At 43.9% G+C, this 25,007-nt stretch overlaps 3 protein-coding genes across 28 annotated transcripts in view; 2 read left to right on the forward strand and 1 right to left on the reverse strand.

The window, feature by feature from the left end:
* Positions 1 to 14,262, forward strand: LOC110535186 (bucky ball). Of its 8 annotated transcripts, none has more exons than XM_090189242.1 (9): positions 3 to 165; positions 9,510 to 9,689; positions 10,649 to 10,839; positions 10,956 to 11,166; positions 11,239 to 11,720; positions 11,890 to 12,619; positions 12,717 to 12,818; positions 13,224 to 13,326; positions 13,952 to 14,262. In XM_090189242.1, the coding sequence occupies exons 2-9, from the start codon at positions 9,533 to 9,535 to the stop codon at positions 13,995 to 13,997; spliced, it is 2,022 nt and encodes a 673-aa protein (XP_090045368.1). In that variant the 5' UTR covers positions 3 to 165; positions 9,510 to 9,532; the 3' UTR covers positions 13,998 to 14,262. The 8 variants fall into 8 exon arrangements, with proteins under 8 accessions (XP_090045366.1, XP_021475721.3, XP_090045368.1 ...); XM_090189238.1 differs by having other exon boundaries at positions 13,224 to 13,300; XM_090189241.1 differs by lacking the exon at positions 3 to 165 and adding an exon at positions 1,996 to 2,249.
* Positions 14,263 to 15,207: 945 nt separating this feature from the next.
* On the forward strand, positions 15,208 to 20,986 carry LOC110535188 (all trans-polyprenyl-diphosphate synthase PDSS1). The gene is made up of 11 exons (XM_036934735.2): positions 15,208 to 15,424; positions 16,795 to 16,850; positions 16,953 to 17,085; positions 17,282 to 17,412; positions 17,638 to 17,779; positions 18,061 to 18,172; positions 18,546 to 18,655; positions 18,748 to 18,828; positions 18,994 to 19,107; positions 19,835 to 19,915; positions 20,071 to 20,986. Exons 1-11 carry the CDS (start codon positions 15,281 to 15,283, stop codon positions 20,209 to 20,211), a joined length of 1,245 nt encoding a protein of 414 aa, XP_036790630.2. The 5' UTR covers positions 15,208 to 15,280; the 3' UTR covers positions 20,212 to 20,986.
* Positions 20,987 to 22,982: 1,996 nt separating this feature from the next.
* LOC110536535 (abl interactor 1) overlaps positions 22,983 to 25,007 on the reverse strand; it is a 101,540-nt gene continuing 99,515 nt past the window's right edge. For all 19 annotated transcript variants that reach the window (XM_090189246.1, XM_090189248.1, XM_090189247.1 and 16 more), the window contains 2 exons: positions 23,518 to 23,703; positions 22,983 to 23,287 (listed from right to left, as the gene is read on the reverse strand). In XM_090189246.1, the coding sequence (XP_090045372.1) occupies positions 23,121 to 23,287; positions 23,518 to 23,703 (353 nt within the window). In that variant the 3' untranslated portion in view covers positions 22,983 to 23,120. The remainder of the gene's footprint in view (positions 23,288 to 23,517; positions 23,704 to 25,007) is intronic.

Below are 25,007 nucleotides of genomic sequence, written 5' to 3' on the forward strand. Positions count from 1 at the left end.
TCCATGTTACACGACTTGTTTACTGAAAACAGGGTGGACTATCTGTGCTAATTAGCTGTCGGCGTCTCTGAACACCTGTATGTAAACGGAAGACAAAAGCCACGAATTTATCACTGAAAATACTGTTGGCTGCAACTGTGTTAGAACAGGTTAAAACAGTGTACAGTAAGTGTATGTTTTACATCTGTGGAATTATTTTGATGTGATATGAATGTAGATGGGTTTATGTTTTTTTAGAAACCATGCCGTATTTGGGAATAGATTCACGTTTAGATGGGAGTATTTTGGTCTTCCAAAGCCAATTCTCACTTTGAACATAACAAGTAAGTTATTTGGAGTTCGTGGACTAAGGAGTAATTTTAGGCTCCTTATAGTCCAATAATGGGCTAACAATGAGTAAAATTCAGTGTTTTCACACGCAGAAGTTATGCTTGTGATAAACGCTTTATCTGCCTTCGCAATGAAAACGAGTTAAAAAGTTCTATCATATATGTTAGGGAAAGGAGATGTTTGTTTCTGAACGATGCACCATGCTGCCTTGTTGACGATATGACCAAGCGTTGTAGATTACCATTAAAGTTGAGCATGGTGCGCCTCCCTCACCGTCACATTGACGGGATATAGCCCGGTTCAACCAGGGGCATCTTAATCAAATCCCCTTCCGTCCATCTTCCACTGTCTCTTTATGGGAAATGCTGCCCTCTTTTGGAAGAAAATGTTGGTGAAATGTAAAAAAGGGGTGAAAGAACGAACGAACAAACAAATAAATGAGGAGGGGGATCCCATGTAGGCGTGTGGGAAAGGGGGCTGAACAGTTCTAGAAGTGTGGTTGGGAGGGGGGGGGGATATGTTAATAGTGAACTTTTACAACCTGTGTAAGAGACGAGGGGTTGATGGTCCTTAAGCATGTAGAAGGTCAAGATAGGAGACGTGTAACATGGTGTTGGGATTTTAATGCTCATAGTATGCTCTCTGGGGAGAGGGTTATGGACTGAGGTAAATGGGTAAGTGTTGGAGGAACTACTGGATGAGAAAAGGCTTGTGAGTCTTAATGATGGCCGGGGAACTGGGTTTGACCCAGTAAGTGGATATTAATCTGCTCTGGGTCTTGATCTGATCTACACTTCAATGGCAGGCAGATGTAGTTGGTCGGTTTAGGAGGAATCTACATGGGGTAGTTGTCACCTATCCTATCGTGTTCTATAGGATGGTGGAAGATTTAGTAGGCAATGGATTGAGGAGTAGGATATTTGGGAAAGCGGAATAGGGTCAGTTTCAGGAGTTGAGTGAACAGCATCTGTCTCAGGTTTATCTCAATGCAGATATAGAAACTTTGAATGATGGAGTAAGAACAGCAATAGTAGGTGCCTCAAGGCATGTGTTTCCTATGTGTACAGGGGGCAGAAAGGAATCACCTGCCTTGCTCTATGTGTACAGGGGGCAGAAAGAGCATGGCAGGTGATTCCTATGTGTACAGGGGGCAGAAAGAGCAAGGCAGGTGATTCCTATGGGTACAGGGGGCAGAAAGAGCAAGGCAGATGTTTCATATGGGTACAGGGGGCAGAAAGAGCACGGCAGGTGTTTCCTATGGGTACAGGGGGCAGAAAGAGCACGACAGGTGATTCCTATGGGTACAGGGGGCAGAAAGAGTAATGCAGTTCCCTGGTGAATCATTGTCAAGAGGAGACAGAAGGGGGAACACATTATTTCAGTTCCATAAATATGTGAGGGAAAGGGAGCGATTGCTATTAGATTTGAGGAGTAATAGGGTTGGAGAGCCAATATTAAGTGAACTGCTGGGGGAAATCTTCAGGGGGTGTAGTATTTTAATGGTGTATTTTCGTTTCCTTAGGAAGACGAGAATATTGGGTAGGAGTTAAACCGTTCACTGATCCACACTCCAGTCCAGTTGGTGGCGGTAATGCACCTTAAAGTTGGTTGCCAACAACCGCCATAAAAATTCCCCAGAAATAAGAAACAGATGAGTGTCGGTTTAATCTGTAAAAATGATTGAACGGTCAGGGCGTTAGCCGTGGCTCAATCTATTGAAGATGAGTGCATTGTTTTATTTAGTATAGTTTTTAAAGTTTAAAACAACCAAGTTTGCCAAGCAAAATTGCTTAGTAAGAACCTAGTTTGAATGACAGTAGAAAAGTGTTTCCAATTTGACATGGAGATGTAAAAATAAGGCTAATCTAATTTTCAGCTCTCTCATTTTGATAATCATTGTATACGTCAGAAAATGGACGGTAGGCCGACTAACCACATTTCCCCTGGCCCAGTCTATTTAACTGTCAAGTGTTGTGAACGTTTAAATGTGTATACGTCTCACTGTAACTATCTTTAGCGCCTATCTTCTAGCATAGTGCATGGGAGCTAGATCTGCACACCTGGCATGATGTGCATTCCTGGTAATGGGACAACAAGTCCCCTGTGCTGTGGACTGGCTCGTGCGTAAACCATCCTCCATTCGGGCTGCATCATTTTCTTCAACAAGCTTTAAAGGCGAGAAGTAAGGAAAAATGCGTACTTTTTTTTCAGGAAACTGTTTTCCACAAAGTTGTCCGAAAATACTAAAATGGTGTGAAATGGTTTCATAAAGAAAGTAAGCACATTTGCCATTAACGCCTTTTTGCCATTAGAGCTAGTTAAGGATAGAAATGATGCTGAATGGATGATGCTTACTATCCGGTCTACTGGGAGTACGAGTGTTTTTACCGGGAATGCACATCAAGCCTAGATTGTGCTGATCTAGATTTATTTAGTAGGCAATGGATTGAGGAGTAGGATATTTGGGAAAGCGGAATAGGGTCAGTTTCAGGAGTTGAGTGAACAGCATCTGTCTCAGGTTTATCTCAATGCAGATATAGAAACTTTGAATGATGGAGTAAGAACAGCAATAGTAGGTGCCTCAAGGCAGGTGTTTCCTATGGGTATAGGGGGCAGAAAGAGCACGGCAGGTGATTCCTATGGGTACAGGGGGCAGAAAGAGCACGGCAGGTGATTCCTATGGGTACAGGGGGCAGAAAGAGCACGGCAGGTGATTCCTATGGGTACAGGGGGCAGAAAGAGCACGGCAGGTGATTCCTATGGGTACAGGGGGCAGAAAGAGCACAGCAGGTGATTCCTATGTGTACAGGGGGCAGAAAGAGCAAGGCAGGTGATTCCTATGTGTACAGGGGGCAGAAAGAGCACGGCAGGTGATTCCTATGGGTACAGGGGGCAGAAAGAGCACGGCAGGTGTTTCATATGGGTACAGGGGGCAGAAAGAGCACAGCAGGTGATTCCTATGTGTACAGGGGGCAGAAAGAGCAAGGCAGGTAATTCCTATGTGTACAGGGGGCAGAAAGAGCAAGGCAGGTGTTTCATGATCGGTTACTTCTGGCCGGGAGAATTATGTTAAGGGACCCTACTGTCCTTTAGAAAGTTTGGAAAGGTTTGTATCTTACATAAAATGCCAAACTAATGTAAATAAGCGATGTAACATGAAGTTATGCCCATGTGGGAACACGAATCACAACACTACAAAGTAATTTAACCTGTTTTAAAAAGAAAAACGGGTTAAAGTGGTTATGATTCGAGTTCCTACATGGGCATAACTTCATGTTACGGCGCTTATTTACAGCAGACCTAGGCAGCCACCTGTGCTAACTAGTCATCTAGGGTACTCCAAACACCTTTTGTGTTAGCATAACTGGGGAGGAAGTGTACGGATCTGTGCAAAAATGCCTTTTTTTAGGGACAGTTTGACATTTTATTGGAGGGGGGGTGGGGCTAGTCCAACTAAAGGTGTCCTAAAAAAAATCGCCCTCCGCTTGTACTGTTAAAAAAAGAAGGAAAAAAAGCCATGCTTAGAATTAACCGAAAATAATATTTATGACTACAAATAACCATAACTGGAGCAACCCTGTGTTTTTAGACACAACATGCTAAAGCATGTTTTTATTTGGCACAGTAAATGCCGTGCGGGGCTACAGGCCAGGAGGTTGAGGGTTTGCAGACCACCACGTACGACCTCACTTCTCCGTGCCGGTTCCATTCCACTAGGATCAGAGCCGTCTGCAGACAATCGTCAGCTAGGGGGAAATAAGATGTGCTATATTTTGATGCTATATTTGGAATTGTATAAGATGTATTATGCAATCAGATTTCCTCAAATGTTTCTGTGCCAATGCACCACACAACCAATAAACAAAACATATCAACTTCGGGCACTTCAATATCTTCAACACCACAAATTGACAATGTCAATTCTTGACAAACAGAAAATACATCCCTTCCTACCCAGTATGGAAGGCTTGACATTCCTCCCTACCCAGTATGGTTAGAGTGTAGGGGTGGCAGGTAGCCTAGTGGTTAGAGTGTAGAGGCGGCAGGTAGCCTAGTGGTTTGAGTGTAGGGCTTGACATCCCTTAGGCAGGTAGCCTAATGGATAAATTGTAGGAAGACGGGTAGCCTAGTGGTTAAATTGTAGGAAGGCGGGTAGCGTTGGACTAGTAACCGAAAGGTTTCTGGATCGAATCCCCGAGCTGACCGGTATAAAATCTGTCGTTCTGCCCCTGAACAAGGCAGTTAACCCACTGTTCCCCGGTAGGCCGTCATTGTAAATAATAATTTGTTCTTAACTAACTTGCCTAGTTAAATAAAATAGATGTGCAGGTATATTCGGACACACTGGACTAGTGCACCGGTCTTTAGGGCAGCGCTCCCCAAACTCTGTCCTGGGGATCTCAAGGGAGGCATGTTTTTTTTTTTTTTTTTTTTTTTTTTTTTTTGCCCTAGTATAGCTGATTCAAATGGTCAAAGCTTGATGATTAGTTGATTTTTTTTAAAATCAGCTGTGTAGTGCTAGGGCAACAAACCAAAACGTGCCCCCTTGGGGTTCCGAGGACCGAGCTTGGGAAACGCTTCTTTAGGGTGTCTATAGCTAGGTTTTCATCCACTTGGTGACAGATTGTCATGGCAATATTCTAAAATCTGCATAATTTCTTTCCCCCCATCAGTTCTTTCCATCAAATTGACTTGTGTGTGTGTATACGTAGTGCACATAAAAATACGTTTTGCAGTTGAATTCCCATTAAATGGGAATCTCATTTTAAACTCTAGGCCTACTGACGGTTTTGTCACAAAAAAAAATGTTGCGAATGTTCCCCCTCTGCTATTGGTACATGCTCTCTACAGCTTGCAGATAAAGCCGCATGATGAGATTATTGTGGACAAAAATGCAAGATTATTTGTCACATTGCAGCCAATTGTATCGCTCATAATGTCACCAGGATAAGACCCAGCATAAGACCCTGGATAAGACCCAGCATAAGACCCTGGATAAGACCCAGCATAAGACCCTGGATAAGACCCTGGATAAGACCCAGCATAAGACCCTGGATAAGACCCAGCATAAGACCCTGGATAAGACCCAGCATAAGACCAGCATAAGACCCTGGATAAGACCAGCATAAGACCCTGGATAAGACCAGCATAAGACCCTGGATAAGACCAGCATAAGACCCTGGATAAGACCAGCATAAGACCCTGGATAAGACCAGCATAAGACCCTGGATAAGACCTGCATAAGACCCTGGATAAGACCAGCATAAGACCCTGGATAAGACCAGCATAAGACCCTGGATAAGACCAGCATAAGACCCTGGATAAGACCCTGGATATTTATTGGAAAGGAGCATCAAGCTCATCACCGTGCTCTTCCACCACCATTTTGAAGTTCTTAACCTATTTCATCTAGCTTAGTAAACGACATCCTTTCCCATGATGTTGTGATGTTGTTTTTTTCTATCCGACATGTACTTTGCAACAACAAAAAAAAACACACACAAAAAAAAAGGTTGGATGGTTAATGTCGAGCCATTTTTGAGGATGCTGGAATTATATTTTGGGACAAACGTGTGCAAGTCTACAGAATACTTTTCGAGGTGGCCTAATCAGGTTACAACATTGTGACCGGTTGTGTTTATGCCTCACAAAAGGTAATACATTTTAAAAGTTAAATGATAAATATTTCGGCTATATTGAAGTGTTCGGTTCTTGGTGCGTAAGGAAACAGGGGCTTGGATTGGACGTTTTCACTGCAGCCTGAAGTAGACGTTTTGTACTTAAACAATAAGGCATTTATTTATTGTATTGTGGCGTTAAATGCTAGTCTAGGTAGGATAATTGTATTGTTCCTAAACAAGATCAATAGGGGGACATTTTGAGTCTGGTGTCTCATGTCCTCACTGTTCTTTCATGCGTAGTGATTCACCTGGCCTCTCCGCTGTCCATCAGCTATTCATATTGGTTCTTGTGGATTCATAATGAAAATGGATGCAGCTTTGAATGCATGTATGTTTGCTAGTTAGCGTATTGCAGATCTGGACAAACTATCCACCTAGCACTATTGTCACTATGAATGGTGGATAGAGGGTTAGGTTAGACTGGTAGACTGTATTGTCACTATGAATGGTGGATAGACTATATTGTCACTGTGGTATAGTAAAAGTTAGCGTGCGAAAAAGCGTAGTCCATAAGACAAGTACCACATATGGGGGAGGCGGAGGCCAACAGATGAGTAAATGTGGCTAGGATGGAAGAAATGACATAGTAAATTATGACTAGGATGGAAGAAATGACAGTAAATTATGACTAGGATGGAAGAAATGACAGTAAATTATGACTAGGATGGAAGAAATGACAGTAAATTATGACTAGGATGGAAGAAATGACAGTAAATTATGACTAGGATGGAAGAAATGACAGTAAATTATGACTAGGATGGAAGAAATGACAGTAAATTATGACTAGGATGGAAGAAATGACAGTAAATTATGACTAGGATGGAAGAAATGACAGTAAATTATGACTAGGATGGAAGAAATGACAGTAAATTATGACTAGGATGGAAGAAATGACAGTAAATTATGACTAGGATGGAAGAAATGACAGTAAATTATGACTAGGATGGAAGAAATGACAGTAAATTATGACTAGGATGGAAGAAATGACAGTAAATTATGACTAGGATGGAAGAAATGACAGTAAATTATGACTAGGATGGAAGAAATGACAGTAAATTATGACTAGGATGGAAGAAATGACAGTAAATTATGACTAGGATGGAAGAAATGACAGTAAATTATGACTAGGATGGAAGAAATGACAGTAAATTATGACTAGGATGGAAGAAATGACAGTAAATTATGACTAGGATGGAAGAAATGACAGTAAATATGACTAGGATGGAAGAAATGACAGTAAATTATGACTAGGATGGAAGAAATGACAGTAAATTATGGCTAGGATGGAAGAAATACAGTAAATTATGACTAGGATGGAAGAAATGACAGTAAATTATGACTAGGATGGAAGAAATGACAGTAAATTATGACTAGGATGGAAGAAATGACAGTAAATTATGACTAGGATGGAAGAAATGACAGTAAATTATGACTAGGATGGAAGAAATGACAGTAAATTATGACTAGGATGGAAGAAATGACAGTAAATTATGACTAGGATGGAAGAAATGACAGTAAATTATGACTAGGATGGAAGAAATGACAGTAAATTATGACTAGGATGGAAGAAATGACAGTAAATTATGACTAGGATGGAAGAAATGACAGTAAATTATGACTAGGATGGAAGAAATGACAGTAAATTATGACTAGGATGGAAGAAATGACAGTAAATATGGCTAGGATGGAAGAAATGACAGTAAATTATGACTAGGATGGAAGAAATGACAGTAAATTATGACTAGGATGGAAGAAATGACAGTAAATTATGACTAGGATGGAAGAAATGACAGTAAATTATGACTAGGATGGAAGAAATGACAGTAAATTATGACTAGGATGGAAGAAATGACAGTAAATTATGACTAGGATGGAAGAAATGACAGTAAATTATGACTAGGATGGAAGAAATGACAGTAAATATGGCTAGGATGGAAGAAATGACAGTAAATTATGACTAGGATGGAAGAAATGACAGTAAATTATGACTAGGATGGAAGAAATGACAGTAAATTATGACTAGGATGGAAGAAATGACAGTAAATTATGACTAGGAAGGAAGAAATGACAGTAAATTATGACTAGGATGGAAGAAATGACAGTAAATTATGACTAGGATGGAAGAAATTACAGTAAATATGGCTAGGATGGAAGAAATTACAGTAAATTATGACTAGGATGGAAGAAATTACAGTAAATTATGACTAGGATGGAAGAAATTACAGTAAATTATGACTAGGATGGAAGAAATTACAGTAAATTATGACTAGGATGGAAGAAATGACAGTAAATAAACCGGGGGGGGGGGGAAATGCACTGCCCTCTCCTGTGCCGAAAAAAAAAATGTAAGTTAGACAACCCTCCCCTGTTTTGCTCCGTTCCAGTAAATGTCGGACTGTCCCTTATTTGAAAAATGTCCTACTGACAGATAAGGGGTATATCAGCATCTGTTTCCAAAACAGTTTGGCAAGCGATGATTGTTGACGTTTCTGAATGTTAAAACACCTCGTCGGAATTGTAGTTCACTCGAAAACCAACCGTGGGCGACGCTAACCACTGAGAACCAAACTTAGAAGGGTTTTCCACGGCTACTTTCACTGTAGCCTGGTCCCAGATCTGTTGCCTCCTCCTGTAGCCTGGGCCCAGGTCTGTTGCCTCCTCCTGTAGCCTGGGCCCAGGTCTGTTGCCTCCTCCTGTAGCCTGGGCCCAGGTCTGTTGCCTCCTCCTGTAGCCTGGGCCCAGGTCTGTTGCCTCCTCCTGTAGCCTGGCCCCAGGTCTGTTGCCTCCTCCTGTAGCCTGGCCCCAGGTCTGTTGCCTCCTCCTGTAGCCTGGCCCCAGGTCTGTTGCCTCCTCCTGTAGCCTGGCCCCAGGTCTGTTGCCTCCTCCTGTAGCCTGGCCCCAGGTCTGTTGCCTGGTCCCAGGTCTGTTGTCTCCTCCTGTAGCCTGGTCCCAGGTCTGTTGCCTGGTCCCAGGTCTGTTGCCTCCTCCTGTAGCCTGGTCCCAGATCTGTTGCCTCCTCCTGTAGCCTGGTCCCAGGTCTGTTGCCTCTTCCTGTAGCCTGGTCCCAGGTCTGTAGCCTGGTCCCAGGTCTGTTGCCTCCTCCTGTAGCCTGGCCCCAGGTCTGTTGCCTCCTCCTGTAGCCTGGCCCCAGGTCTGTTGCCTCCTCCTGTAGCCTGGTCCCAGGTCTGTAGCCTGGTCCCAGGTCTGTTGTCTCCTCCTGTAGCCTGGCCCCAGATCTGTTGCCTCCTCCTGTAGCTTGAGTCTGAACGCTCTAAATGAACTGATATGATCTAAACTTTAAAAATTGTTTTATTCACACTGATTATTCATAACGGTAGTTGAATGTGATTTATTTTATTAAATATGTTTTGTTATTGTGTGCTGAATTATATTGTTTTATACACATGTTTTGTTCTGTTTTTATTGTAATGTATTCAGGGCTCTCTTGTGAAAGAGATTATTTGAATCTAATTTATTATTTTTTAAAAAAAATTATAGAAGGAAGCAAACAGCCACAGTCGATGGAGAACGATCAACACAACCAGCGGCAGGTCAATCACCCAAGGCCCTTCTTCTATGTTCAGCCGGCTTCTCAACCTTACTACAACATGTATCAGCATCATAATCAGTGGCAAAATATGAGCAACCCATATAACCACTATACCTTACCTGGTTCAGGTAGGTCTACTTTACATGTTTTTAATGAATGTGTCCCAAATGGAACCCTATTCCCTATGTAGTGCACTACTTTATACCAGGGCCCTATGGAACCCTATTCCCTATGTAGTGCACTACTTTATACCAGGGCTGGCCCCCTATTCCCTATGTAGTGCACTACTTTATACCAGGGCCCTATGGAACCCTATTCCCTATGTAGTGCACTACTTTATACCAGGGCCCTATGGGCCACATAGTTCACTAGACTAGGGAATAGGGTGCCATTTGAGTCATACACTTTATTTCTCAAACCAGAATTATGGAGTATTAGTTTACAGTGGATGATTTTCATTGACGCAAATAATGGAAGCGCGATTCATCACTCCAAAGAACACGTTTCCACTGCTCCAGTGTTCAATGGCGGTGAGCTTTATACCACTCCAGCCAGACTGTTAGCGTAGCGCACGGGCTTGTGTGCGACTACTCGGCCATTAAACCCATTTCACGACGCTCCAGACGCTCCAGATGAACAGTTCTTGTGGTGACGTTGCTTCCAGAGGCAGTTTGGAACTCTGTAGTGAGTGTTGCTTCAGCACTCGGCGGTCCCGTTCTGTGAGCTTGTGTGGCCTACCACTTTGTGGCGGAGCCGTTGTTGCTCCTAGATGTTTTCACAGCACTTACAGTTGACGGGGGCAGCTCTAGCAGGGCAGAAATTTGACGAACTGACTTGTTGGAAAGGTGACATCTTATGACGGTGCCACATTGAAAGTCACTGAGCTCTTCAGTAAGGCCATTCTACTGACAATGTTTGTCTATGGAGATTGCATGGCTTTTTGCTCAATGTTATACACCTGTCAGCATCGGATGTGGTCTGAAATAACCAAATCCACTAACTTGAAAGGGTTTCTAAATACTTGTTGTATATATAGTGTATTACTGCATGGTCATATTGTCTTGATGAAACCATGTGTTCTCTACAGGAAGTTATCCTTTTGGACGTCCTAGTTCATACATGTCCCCATACCCATACATGCAGTATCCTGGTCAGTACATTGTTCCACACATGCATCCAGTTGATTACAGATGCATGTACGACCCACCTCGTTTCCACCCACCTCCGATGCATGACCCCATGTTCCGCCACCAGCAACAACAACAACAACACTACAGTGTATGTATTATTGTGTTCAGATGTATAAGGCAATTTCTGTATTTTAAATGTTTTATATTCAATTCATTAGATTATTAATGAATTCATTATTTAATTTGTTTATTTACCATCACCAGGCTCAGGCCCAGAGAGAGGTGGCCTGCTCGGAGGCTCAGACCCAGTCCAGTGATGCTCTGAACAAGCTCCAGACCAACGAGAAGCAAGGCTCTGAGAAAGAACTTGATTCCGGAGTTGTTTCCCAAGCTTCTGGAATCTTCTCGTCAGAGAATAAGGAAGGGAAACGCGAGGTGGGGGGAGACATGCACAGTAGTCATGGAGCCTCGTATGGTAAGTTGGAAAGCAGCCGTTTGCAATCGTCGTCTCCACTGGCCAGGTTGTTCAGCGTCAGTGACTCCACAGCGGCGGTCTACGACGGCGATTCGAGTCGGAGCCTCGGAGACCTGGGGCTTCAGGAGGGCTGGGCTGTAGACTCTGACGAGGAGCTCCCATTGGACAGCTCATCTGTTCAGGAAGAGGATATCCAGGACACGCGGCATCACGCAGAGGATGAGTCTCTTCATAGCTGTTCTTCTGAGAATCTTTGCCTCCTGTCCGCCGTCTCGCAGTCCGACGACAGCCCCAGACCCGAAGACCCAGACAACCAGGCAGAGGAGGGGAGCGCCAATCCAGACACTGGTACTAGTTCCACTGAGGCACTTCTGAGGCCTCGGAGTCACTGCTCCAACCTGCTCTCCCCCCAGTCACGACCACCATCACCCTTAGCCTCTGACTGGCAACCCTTAGAGCAACATGGAGGAGAAACGTTTGATGTTCCAGATGGGAGTCTGTGTGAACTGGACGTTGACCTGTCCTACCAGATCCTCTGTCTGCCCTTTGACAAGGTCAATCTTTTTTATTTATTTTATTTTTTATTTTATTTTTATTTTTACAATACTTTCTATGTAATAGGTTTTTATAGCTGAATTGTTTTGAGAGGAGAGCTTGTAAGTTAAGCATTTCATTATGTATCTGTATGGTCAAATAAACTTTTTTTTATTTTAAATTGACAAGGTGTTTACAGCAAGCGCTCTGCAGAAGGACGTCTCTACCAGCTCCAGCGTTGCTCTGCTGTGTGAAGACCTCCAGGCCTCTCTGTCGTCTTCTCTCGCTACTTCCTCCACCACCCCAGTCCGTCACCACCACCACTACTACTGCCAGCCACAGACGGCTCACGAGAGGCTCAGTGTCCTGTGTTCATCCCTGGACGAGCTCTCGTCCCGGGACGAGATGTTCTCCACCGATCTGGAGGACGTGGACGTGTTTCCCGGATGTTCAGTCTACGCGAGGGGGAGGTTCTCTGACGACCTCAGAGAGGCAGAGGTCAAGGAAGTCTGTCCCCAGTCCAAGAAGCTCATGTGCGTCTGTTGTGGCTCGAGCCTGCTGAAAGGAGGAGGGGTGAGCAGCAGGGTTAAAGTTCATCACAGCCCCAGGGTGTACGCCGCCGGGGACTCTGACGAGGTGGTCGAGCAGGAACAACGAGGATGTGTAAGGACTTGTGAGAGAGCGCACCCCAGTAGGGTGGTCGTGAAGAAGCACCCTGTCCACAAGAAACACCAGCCTCTCCCTCTACACATCCGACATGCTCCCAAGCACAGCTGTAAGAGAGGCCAGTGGAGAGAGGCTATTGGGCCCGAGGAGCAGGAACCAGAGACCGTGTTGGTGGGATCAGAGCTGAAGTATTATGAAGGCCATGTGGAGGGGGAGAGTGGACACGGAACTGGGGATAAGCAACACGGGACATGTAAAGGACATTTTCATTGCTTTGCTTCCAAAATGGCGCCCTATTTCCTTACCGACGCACTGAACCATACATTTGCTCTGTCTTATTGCCGCTGTAGATGGACTGTGCCGAGATGGCGTTAATACTTCAGATCCGGGCACATGGGAGAGTGGAGGTGCCAAGCCTAGACAGAAACCACACAGCTCACTGCCTCGACCAGGTACCATAACCCAACCCTCGTCAATATATTGAATTGATATTATCCTTTCGGTCGTCCTAAATATCCGTGCTCGTATTTATAAAGCGTACTAGAGTATGAATGCTAATGTAGGTTTAGTTTAGCTTTATAGATCGGCAGCGTAGCCTAGTGGTTAGAGCTTTGGACTAGTAACTGGAAGGTTGCAAGTTCAAACCCCCGAGGTGATAACGTACAAATCTGTCGTCCTGCCCCTGAACAGGCCGTCATTGAAAATAAGAATTTGTTCTTGCCTGGTTTAATAAATAGATCCTAATGAAATGGACTGCCGGGACTCGTAATCTGACACGCAGTATAAATACCAACCCTGTTGCATGGATCAAATGTGTTTTCTATGAGTCTGATGGTTCTGGCCCGATTTGTTTTCAGAGAGACCAGCACTGAGGAAAGCTCTGTGTAAGCCGCTGGTATACCAGAGAGTCAGAGATGAGGAAAATGACGACGAGGTGCCACAACGATTTCAGAGGAGAAGGTTTCCTTTATCTGCTCTCGTTTCACTATCGACTATTCACTATATTAGGATGTGTCCCAAATGGGACCCTATTCCCTTTATAGTGCACTACTTTTGACCAGAGCCCTATGGGCCCTATTCCCTCTATAGTGCACTACATTTGACCAGAGCCCTATGGGCCCTATTCCCTCTATAGTGCACTACATTTGACCAGAGCCCTATGGGCCCTATTCCCTTTATAGTGCACTACTTTTGACCAGAGCCCTATGGGCCCTATTCCATTTATAGTGCACTACTTTTGACCAGAGCCCTATGGACCCTATTCCCTTTATAGTGCACTACATTTGACCAGAGCCCTATGGACCCTATTCCCTTTATAGTGCACTACATTTGACCAGAGCCCTATGGACCCTATTCCCTTTATAGTGCACTACATTTTGACCAGGGCCCTATTCCCTCTATAGTGCACTACATTTGACCAGAGCCCTATGGGCCCTATTCCCTTTATAGTGCACTACATTTGTCGAAAGTGCACCATAAAAGGAGAATAGGGTGCCGTTTGGTGGGACTCATGTGTAATTTTTGAGATGTTGGTCTATGAATCCACTTCTAAATCCACTTCTCTCTGTGTTTTTTTTCTCTCCAGGTTCCACCAGGAGAGGAAACACAAGGGTTTGATATCACATCCTTGATGAAATCAAAAGAAAATGTCACAAACAAAGAGCACTTAGTAAAATGCATAACAGAAAATGTTTCGGATGGACACCATTTTGTTTTTGTGATAAATAAAACCAAGGAGATAAAGCACTTCCTGGAGGTCCATAGACACTGTCAGTTGGCTAGCACTGTACTGTATGTTGGTAAAAATGTCCCCTCGGTCAGCACAGGGTTTGGTGGCTTTGAAAATCAGATTTGAACTGTTGTGACCAGTGGATTATTAAAATGAATTTCATAACACACACTAGTCTGTCTGGTTTATTAAACATGTGAATGTAAGTGTTAATTTAAAACTGTATTCATTTTAATTGTGCACATTATTAAAATTTAAAAATGAAATGAACAGGAAATGGCAAATAAAACATCTTGGCAATATTGGGTTTTGTCAGTTGGCAACTATTTTAGAGCTCTGGATCGAAACAGGGTCTGTAGTGACGCCTCTAGCACTGAGATGCAGTGCCTTAGACCGCTGTGCCACTCGGGAGCCTAAAATATAAATCCAACAATTTAAAAGATTATGCTGTGTTACAGTTCATATATAAGGAAATCAGTCAATTGAAATAAATAAATTAGGCCCTAATCTATGGATTTCACAGGACTGGGCGGGGTCGCGGCCACTGGGGAGCCAATCGGAATGAGTTTTTCCCACAGATAGGGCTTTATTACAGACAGAAATACTCCACAGCCCCCCCCCCCCCTTTAATGTCCCCAGCACAAGGTGCACATGCATGCTGTTTAATTAGTTTCTTGATATGCCACACCTGTCAACTGGATGGATTATCTTGACAAATTATAAAATGCTCACTAACAGGGATGTAAACAAATTTGTGCACAACATTTTAGAGACATTTTTGTGTGTATGGAACATTTCTGGGATGTTTTATTTCAGTCGATGGAACATGGGACCAACACTTTACATGTTGTGTTTATTTTTGTTCAGTATGTGTGTATATTATATATGTGTATAGGTGTTTTTTTTAAGAAAGATGTCATGACGGCTGCGGTGCAATTAAGAATTAGCCCAAAAACACACAACCCGCGGTCAATACATTTTCACCCGCAGCGTCGTTTTCAAAGTTACAAAAAAGAAATCCGGTAAACCGCGAACTTGGAAGGGCAACCCTGGTGGTTTCTGTACTGTACGTCTAGATGATTTGTACATTTTTAACGCCATGACGTCAACGAACGTCAATTTGCGCTCCTCCGCTGCCGGCGTCACGTTTTTTTAACCTGTTCCAGGGGATGTGTCTGGAGGAGCATGGCGTTACCGTGGAGGCACTGTTGGAGGTGGGCTACAGGCTCTACCCGTACGAGTTTACTAGAAACCATATGCTCTTTTAATGGAAGTTCTGCTACCTCGTTGCTCCGAGGAACTGGAACCGCGACTGGCTCGGGAAATGAGGTAAGAGTTCACCGGGCGGGCTTGCTGTCACCTCGACGAAAGGTCAACCAGTAACTGATCTTATTGAATGAGTTACAGCTGGTTTAGTGTAGCTATGTTGGGCTTTAGTCCCGTTTATTTCTAGTTGTAGTAGCTAACTAAAACAATATTGTAATGAATGACATTACTTTTCTGGGTATAATGTTAGCTAAAGATGTGTTAGTTTGACAAGATTGTATTTCTAGCTGACAGTAACGTTAGCTGGTTTGTTATGTAGCTAAAGGTCAAGACACTGCATGCCACTTCAGGATTGCTATGTAACGATACTAAGTTTTGCACTTGATTTGTCTCACTAGGTGTTAACCCTATTAGGTTATCACTAGACAACTATCAGTGGGTAGCCTGCATTGGTCAAGTCTAACATTATGTGGTTCACTGCCTAACTAGAAGGTCCTCTCAACTAGACCTCGGTGTAGTTAACTCTGGCTCCTCTCAACTAGACCTCGGTGTAGTTGACTCTGGCTCCTCTCAACTAGACCTCGGTGTAGTTGACTCTGGCTCCTCTCAACTAGACCTCGGTGTAGTTGACTCTGGCTCCTCTCAACTAGACCTCGGTGTAGTTGACTCTGGCTCCTCTCAACTAGACCTCGGTGTAGTTGACTCTGGCTCCTCTCAACTAGACCTCGGTGTAGTTGACTCTGGCTCCTCTCAACTAGACCTCGGTGTAGTTGACTCTGGCTCCTCTCAACTAGACCTCGGTGTAGTTGACTCTGGCTCCTCTCAACTAGACCTCGGTGTAGTTGACTCTGGCTCCTCTCAACTAGACCTCGGTGTAGTTGACTCTGGCTCCTCTCAACTAGACCTCGGTGTAGTTGACTCTGGCTCCTCTCAACTAGACCTCGGTGTAGTTGACTCTGGCTCCTCTCAACTAGACCTCGGTGTAGTTGACTCTGGCTCCTCTCAACTAGACCTCGGTGTAGTTGACTCTGGCTCCTCTCAACTAGACCTCGGTGTAGTTGACTCTGGCTCCTCTCAACTAGACCTCGGTGTAGTTGACTCTGGCTCCTCTCAACTAGACCTCGGTGTAGTTGACTCTGGCTCCTCTCAACTAGACCTCGGTGTAGTTGACTCTGGCTCCTCTCAACTAGACCTCGGTGTAGTTGACTCTGGCTCCTCTCAACTAGACCTCGGTGTAGTTGACTCTGGCTCCTCTCAACTAGACCTCGGTGTAGTTGACTCTGGCTCCTCTCAACTAGACCTCGGTGTAGTTAGCTGTCCTTCAAAAACCGGAGTAAAAGCTTTAAATTCTCACCACTCACCTGACTCAAAGGTTACATGTGCTCATGTTGTGGCGCTCAGGTTTATTAATTTGTGACATTGATTTCTTTCAGGGGCTGTCCTCAAGGACTGTACACGCAACCTCACTAGGCAACTCTATTCTGACAAGGTGAGTCTGAGATTTTATGTGTTGTATGCTGTAGATTGTTTAATGTGTTTGTGTGCATTTTAATTTACACGTGTGATTTAATTGACGTGTTTTTCCCTGAAGGCACAAATCAAAGTTGCTTTACCCTACACCGAAGCCTTGTTACTGCAAGAGGATACACAGCGATGCCAAGTTGAAGGACCCCTTCACTCTAGCCCAAAAAGACTTGAATCATTTGTACGACGATATCAAGAAGGTAAGTCATTTGAATGAGTCATCATTTAGTACGTTTTGAGATTGTTTTTCCGATGGAAAGTGCGCTGTAAATGTGATGTATTACTGTGACCGAGCATGGTGGCGTTCTTATTTAGCTCACCAGACTATTGTTAGTGATTTTTTTTTTTTTTCATAACATAACTGTGATTATATTTTGTATTTTCTGGGCGTCACAGGAACTTTTTGTGTCCAAATCAGAGCTGAAGTCCATATGTGACTACTATTTTGACGGGAAGGGCAAGGCTTTCCGACCCATGATAGTGGTGCTAATGGCCCGGGCCTGCAACAGTCACAGCAACCGAGACGGGTAAGACCTTATCCTGGGTGTAGCCTAGTCAACTAGGTAGGTAGGTTGTATGCATTACCAGGTATTTCACTTATTTTATTTAACCTTGATTTAACCAGTTTAGAACAAATTACTGGGGAACTGTGGGTTAACTGCCTTGTTCAGAGGCAGAACTACAGATTTTTATCTTGTCAGCTCGGGGATTCGATCCAGCAATCTTTTTGTTTATTCCCTGTCTCTCTCTAGAGATCTGCTCCCAGGTCAGCGATCCATAGCTATGATCTCGGAGATGATCCACACTGCCAGCCTGGTTCACGACGACGTCATCGACGGCTCGGACAAGCGCAGGGGGAAGACCACTATCAACGAAGTGTGGGGCGAGAGAAAGGTTCGCCAGAGTCCTCCGAACGGGGGGGGGGGGGGGGGTGGTTTGTCTGTTAGCAGTAGCCAATCCTGTTGTCATACACGCACAACACTAAGCTACTCAACTGCAACATATGCAATTATGTTATTGAGAGAGGGGAAAAATGGTCATATGAAATGGCCCCAAGTTCTCTTGAAGGTGCAATATTATCACTTTTCTGTAATGCATGTTATGACAAACTAATTCACCCTTTAGTAGAAGTAAGATCATGTGACTGACTGTGTTCTCTGTTAACTTATTCCCAGGCCATTTTAGCTGGAGACTTCATTCTCTCGGCAGCCTCCATGGCTCTGGCCCGTATCGGGAACAACACAGTGGTGTCAGTCCTGTCTCAGGTCACGGAGGATCTGGTGCGAGGTAAGGACACACGAGTCGGTCTCGTGATGAGGTAGCCCTGCCCGCGACTTCAAAATCAGTGTCAACCTCGGCGGTAAATGACCTCTTGGCGTAATGGTGTCCTAACTATAGTTTCTCCCATGGGAGACCTTGGTTCAGATCCTGCCTGTGACACGTTGCACAATATATGCAGTCCATTTCAGTTTCGGACACCTTTGATTTGTATCTGTCTGTTACTGTATACCCATCAATCACCATTACCTGCTCCTTTACTATCTAGAGGTCGCGACGCTTCTGATTCTGTAAGGAGAAATTAATGTTTTTTTTGTTTAAGATTACCAAAGTGTATAGGTCTCTCTCTCTGTTCTCATGAACACATTTGCTGCTGTTCCAGGTGAATTCATGCAGCTGGGCTCCAAAGAGAACGAGAAGGAGAGATTCAAACACTACCTGGACAAGACGTTTAAGAAGACGGCCAGTCTCATCGCCAACAGTTGTAAAGCTGTATGTACGTTCCGTACGCATAATGCAGACTTCCAGGAAGTCTTCGGGGGCACTCCTGGGTTTGTGTTGACTGGGTTCTTGTCCATTTCAAGGTATCCATTCTAGTGAACTCCGATCCAGAGGTTCATGAAATAGCCTTTCAGTATGGGAGGAACGTTGGCATCGCCTTCCAGGTACATTTCTAATATTTAGTTGTATGCCTCTTGAATCAATGGGTGCTGTTTTTAATCATTTAATGTGCTTATTTTTCCGTTTGTGTTTTGAGGAATGTATTTAACATTGAAATGTGTAAGTTATTGGTGTGTGTGTGTCTGTGTGTGTCTGTGTGTGTGTCCTAGCTGGTGGATGATGTGCTTGACTTCACAGCGTGTGCCAGCCAACTAGGAAAGCCTTCAGCTACAGACCTCAAGCTGGGTCTGGCCACCGGCCCCGTCCTGTTTGCCTGCCAACAGGTGTGTGTCTAAGGTAGTGCACTATATAGGGCATAGGGTGCCATTTGGGATGTTGGCGTTTGACTCACTTGGTCACTGTCGAATTTTCTAATTTCTAGGTTGAATCGCAGTGACTGTTCAATATACATTGAGTGTACAAAACATTAGGAACACCTAATATTGAGTTGCACCCCCCTTTTCCCCTCCGAACAGCCTCAATTCGTCGGGGCGTGGGACTTTACAAGGTGTCGAAAGCGTTCCACAGGGATGCTGGCTCCATGTTGACTCCAATGTTTCCCACAGTTGTCAAGTTGACTGGATGTCCTTCGAGTGGGGGACCATTCTGGATAGACACGTGAAACAGTTGAGTGTGAAAAACCCAGCAGCGTTGCAGTTCTTGACACAAACTCGGTGTGCCTGGCACCTACTACCGTACTCTGTTCAAAAGCACGTCAATCTTTTGTCTCAAATGTCTCGAGGCTTAAACATCTTTCTTTAACCTGTCTCCTGCCCTTCATCGACACTGATTGGATATAACAAGTGACATCCAATAAAGGATCAGAGCTTTCACCTGGTCAGTCTGTCATGGAAAGAGCGTTCTTAATATTTTGTACCCTCAGTGTCGATTTATTAAGCCAGGATAGTCCACTCAGTAACAATTGCTACTGTTTTCCAGGGAGTCCTGGCTTCACATAATGTCTGATTTGCGTAGTCTGTGACAGTGTGTCTTAACGCTCTCTCTCTCTAGTTTCCTGAGCTGCATGGTATGATCATGAGGCGGTTCAGCTCCAGTGGAGATGTCGCTCGTGCCTGGCAGTATGTCCAGGAGGTAAGAGACATTGGGGGTCGCCGGGTGGGGGGACGGCGGAGGTCACTAGAATATTAACACGGTATAGAAATACTATTGGACCTATGATCATGTAGCAATTACAACTGATCTGTTAGAAAGCACCCTGACTCCCCTCCTGTTTGTCCTTTCCTCAGAGTGAGGGTGTGGATCAGACCAACTACCTGGCCCAGCACTACTGCCAAGAGGCGATCCGGCAGATCAGCTTGCTCAGGCCCTCTCTGGAGCGGGACGCCCTTATCAGGCTCACCCAGATGGTCCTTACCCGTGACAAGTGAGACCCCACTCGTCACTTCAGGCAGCTACTTGTACCTGTGAAAGGCCACCTCATTGGGAGATGGTGATGGGTGGTTTCATCAGTGATATTCACAGTGGGTCCTGATGGAGCACTGTTTATGCAGTTTTTTTGTGTTAACTAAGATAAAGGTGGAACTAAACTGTGCATACACAGGTTCTTCAGGACTGAGTTCTGAGATGCACAGCTTCACATTACCTATGTCTTCTTCCTTTCCTCTGGGGATAACACTGAAGGGGTCACAGAACAAAGAATGTTATTGACGTCGGGGGGTTTTCAATGCCGGTCCTGCAGGAACCCCCCCCCCCTCCCCGGTTTCTGAATCAACCCCCACCTTTTCTTCAAAGCGATTTAAAATGGCATGTGAGTGAGGATTTGACACAGACCATCCAAGATCATTGTTAAAAAAAAAATCACTGAATTATTTAATGTTCACTGTGTACTGTAACTGCAACGCCCCCCCACCACGTTGAACTGGCAGATTGTATTTGGTCATCAACGGCAGTTGACATTGCTCTCAAGGTTTGGGACGGCATGGCCACTGCAGAATCATTTTAATTCCACGATGAGACCGAAGATGTAGTATCATTGTGATATAGGTTGTGTGTGTGTGTGTGAAGACATTGCTCGAAGAGCCGTCCGTACCGCACAAATGCCAAACTTTTGTCCTGGTGACTCGTACCAATTTAGAGATGCTTCCTGTAATCGAGGCCTTAACATCCACAATCACTGTACTCAAATTAAAACACGTTTATTTATTTTTGAAGTCAAGTCTATCCTTTTTGTTTTCATTCTCAATCACCACACCACTAGGTTGTATATGTAGGAGAATGGTTTATTATAAAAGGCTGTACATACAAAAAAAAATTAACATATATACACATTAAGGGCGGAGCTTTGATATTGCAACCCATTGAGTTGGAACACTTGTCTGTTGACTATAACAAGGCATTAGCTGCTATATACTGAAGGGGTTAAACGCAGTGAACTTCCACGGACAGGAAAGACGTATCATGTAGGAACTGGAACCTTTTTATCAAACCAATGACAACACCAACCTGAATTGTCATGGCTGGATCGATAGTCGAACGTAATTCCTAAGAGATGGAGGGGGAGGAGCCTACAGCCATAGATGAGTATGGACGAAATGGCCGGGGTCACTTTGGAACAATGAAAGAACTTAACCAGACCTGAGTTATGAAACCAAACCATTATGGGTTAAAAACTATGACTGTTCTAAAGCGATGTGATCTAGGTGAAGACTATGAGATGTCATGTTGATCACCATTATCACAGGATAGTCAAATGGCAACTTTTTTTTTTTTTCAATAACACCATGCCTAAACAGTTTTGAAAACTAAGCCCACGAAAACGGCATGAAGAACAATGGATCATAATACTGTTCACATTATATACTTTGATCCCCAAAACATACCTACAGATAAATCATTTAGTTCAGATTAGACATGTACGTTTCTTAAAATGGACGTGGAACTCTAGTGAAAAGGGGTTACAAAAAAAAGTTACAAACTGGGGAGTCACGACATAATGGTGTTGCGTTACCAGATGAAAGAATTTATCATGTAAATGGAATATTCTTAAAAACAAAACCAAGTCGTCCCAGAATGCCTTTTGTGTCTAGACAATTTAAAAAGCCTAAATTGAATGTAAGTATTACAACCAAAATGGAAGCATAATTAAAGTTTTAGATTTTGCTTTACGCTCAGACTTCAGGAATGACTGAAAATAAAAGGTTTTGTTATTCATAAAAATCAAAATAAGATTTAAAATGTAATACCCAACATGCATCAGGCTTCTGGTAGTTTTTTTTGTTAAATCATAAAATAAAGTGTTTTAAATGAATTAATCAAATGCGTTATCTAAATATTGAACAATTTGGGCAACAGAGGCAGAATAGGGCAGTTTGAAGCTTTGGAGACGTCCAGGGGATGACTGGCAGGATGGGCGAGGGGGTGGGTCTGACCAAGGGGGAGGTCATTCATGTTTGTTAAAATGTGTGTATGTAAATGTTGAGTTGTCTATAAGTTTTTGTATTGTCAAAAAAGTAAAATTAAGTTAATCAAACAGAATATTCTGTAGGACATTCGCGTGTGTGTGTGTGTGTGTGTGTGTGGTAAGTAGCCTGCTTGAGATACTGCGATTGACATTCACTGAATTCACACTACAGGCACCCAACAGGCTGCAGCTCACATTTATATACAATTTAACAGAAAGTAGCACTTCCACTTGAAGGTCTACACAAGATCGCCTAATGTTTACATAGGTATTACACATGCCGTCTGACAGACATCGTCTCCATTTAGCATACTACTCGTGATAAAGACATTAACACTTCATAAGTGCATGAGAAATGTGTAGTTCAGTAGATGAATAGTTGGGTCAGATGTTATGTCGTGCATATGTAAACAGGAAGAACGCGTAAAAGGCAGGATGTCCTTCAGCTAACGTTACCCTGGTCTCAAAGGAGGTCGGTGTCACCTTAATTGGGTAGAATGGGCGTGTGGTAATGGCTGGAGCGGAATCAGTGGAATGGTATCAAACACATGGTTTTTCGGACGCCATTACATTTGCTTCGTTCCAGCTATTGTTATGAGCCCGTCGTTCCCCTCAGCTGCCTACACTGCCTGGTCTTTGAAAACATCCCTACATCACCAGCCTTGTCCTATTCATTCTTTATATACTTTATACCCCTCAACCCACCCACAACACCACCAACAAAATAAAGTAAATAGATATTTTGTATTTTGATTTATTTGCAATTAGTAAGAGACCAAACATTCTGTCATATCCAAAAGCACTTCCCTATGCTTCGTAAGGTCACACGTCTGTAGTAGAAGCACAATAGAGTGCAGTAGGGTCCCTCCAGTCAGCTTAGTGCATGACAGACTCTACGTAGTTGCCGGGGAACAGGCCCGTGACTCCGCTACTGATTCCCTCGAACCAGCCATCATCGTTCTTCTTAATGATGTAGATGATGGCTCCCTCCATGAAGCTCAGCTCATCGTTTTTATCCGCAGTGTAGTCGTAGATGGCCACCACTGGAGAGAGGAGGGGAAAATCGTCAGAGGGAGAGAGAGATACTTAGCAAACTGGATTAGGATGCAACGGGTAAGAAATAGTTGCCTGAAGATTTAACAAATTTACTGAGTGTCAAAATGTGCTTAAGTAGTTGACTGGTTCAGCTTAGTTTTAAATAAATCTGTGTGAATTGTATGGTAGGAAGGAGAAGTGAAATGGAGTGGTGTCGGTATTGAGCCCTGAGGAACACCTTTCTGCATGTAGCTCTTGGGCGCCCACTGGGGGTCTCCATCAGCATACGAGTCGCTGTACTGAACTACAGCCGCTTCCTCTTCCTCGTAGTCAACTGGTGGCGGTGGAGGAGGGGGAGGAGCTTCATCAAACATGGGCAGGTCATCGGGCGGAGGAGGGGGAGGCGGAGTTGGGGTGTCCGCAACTGCCAAATGGCGATGAGGTAAAGGAAGGGGAGAGAGAATGAGATTAGGAACGCTGCCTGAAACTGGGAGAAACAGTACAATAGTACATTACATTTGGGCTTCGCATGCCACCAAGCCCAACAGTAGAGAAAACCACGCAAAAACCATGCAATCGCGAGAAGAGCAACATGCAGTGGTGTTTGTATGCCAGGCACCGATGGTTAGTCGGTCAAGGACCAAATAAAATGCAAGACAGCGAGTTGTCGGCATGCTGATTTTTTTTTTTTGTTGTTGACCTTTCTTGATTTTTGACCTGAGATTCGTTCCTCCAGGTCACTTGTTAAGAGATGTCATTTGGTTACACGCGTCTTTGCCACCAGGGTAATGCTGCACTTGTTTTGAAAATTCTATTTCCATTGTCTTCCCATTACATTTTAATTCTCGTCTGGTGTTTAGTGTACAAGTACCATTATACAGTTCGCACGGCAGTAGAGAACTTGTGACTATCCTAGAGGGTATTGCAGCTCTATAACCATAAACCACACACACGGGTCCAATCCCAAATCGACCCTTAAACCATATGCACCTTATGCACTTGTGGAGATATGAGAGGATTTGATTGGAATAAGCTATATGGTGATACTTCCACCTAGCCTATCAGAGTACAAGGTGGAGCTACCACCAGATTGCCTGTACCTGTAAAATCTTCTAAAGATCTCCACAAGTGCACAGGGTGTAGGGCTGAGAGCACCATTTGGAAGTGGCCCATCCAGAGCTGCAACTAGTTTCAGTAGAGGGCAGCAGAGAACCCTGTCCTCCTATCAGTCATGTTCCAAAGTAACAACCCTGCTCCAATTTTATATGACACCTTGTGACCCAAGTCCAAGGAAAAATGTATTTTACATTTTTTTTCAGGGGAGATTTCGTAACACTTTGCTTCTGTAAATTATTAAAGAATAATTCCTAGAAATGAGTACAACGTAATAAACTACAGCCTGAATAGTCGGTACGGACCTCTGAATCAGACTCTACATTTGTAAACGTGAATCTGATCGTGGAGGCTTACCTGCATAAATCACACATGACCATTTCTGTACTTGTACCAAAGGGGAATTAAGAGCTCAGATATTCCCAAGGTTGTTGTTAATCAGAGGATGATATGCCATAATGCCATCAACACCCAGGGTACTAAGATGAGTGTGGTTCTGTTTTACTCTTTCGACTGGAAATGACAGCTATAAAATGGTGTTACTTTAATTCTGGCAGTAACATAAATCTGTTTAGCAATAGCAGGCTAAGCTTCTTTAGAGTTACATGAAAGCAT

This window comes from Oncorhynchus mykiss, chromosome 11, assembly GCF_057628025.1.
Source record: "Oncorhynchus mykiss isolate SJ-2025 chromosome 11, ASM5762802v1, whole genome shotgun sequence".
Lineage (NCBI taxonomy): Eukaryota > Metazoa > Chordata > Actinopteri > Salmoniformes > Salmonidae > Oncorhynchus > Oncorhynchus mykiss.

Excerpts from the sequence above, each read along its gene's own strand:
- LOC110535188 (XM_036934735.2), top strand. The coding sequence starts at position 15,281 with ATGGCGTTACCGTGGAGGCACTGTTGGAGGTGGGCTACAGGCTCTACC. Across the intron at positions 18,656-18,747 it reads TCGCCAACAGTTGTAAAGCT|GTATCCATTCTAGTGAACTC; the intron begins GTATGTACGTTC and ends GTCCATTTCAAG. Across the intron at positions 18,829-18,993 it reads ACGTTGGCATCGCCTTCCAG|CTGGTGGATGATGTGCTTGA; the intron begins GTACATTTCTAA and ends TGTGTGTCCTAG.
- LOC110535186 (XM_090189236.1), top strand. Across the intron at positions 9,690-10,648 it reads CTATACCTTACCTGGTTCAG|GAAGTTATCCTTTTGGACGT; the intron begins GTAGGTCTACTT and ends TGTTCTCTACAG. Across the intron at positions 12,819-13,223 it reads CAGCTCACTGCCTCGACCAG|AGAGACCAGCACTGAGGAAA; the intron begins GTACCATAACCC and ends ATTTGTTTTCAG.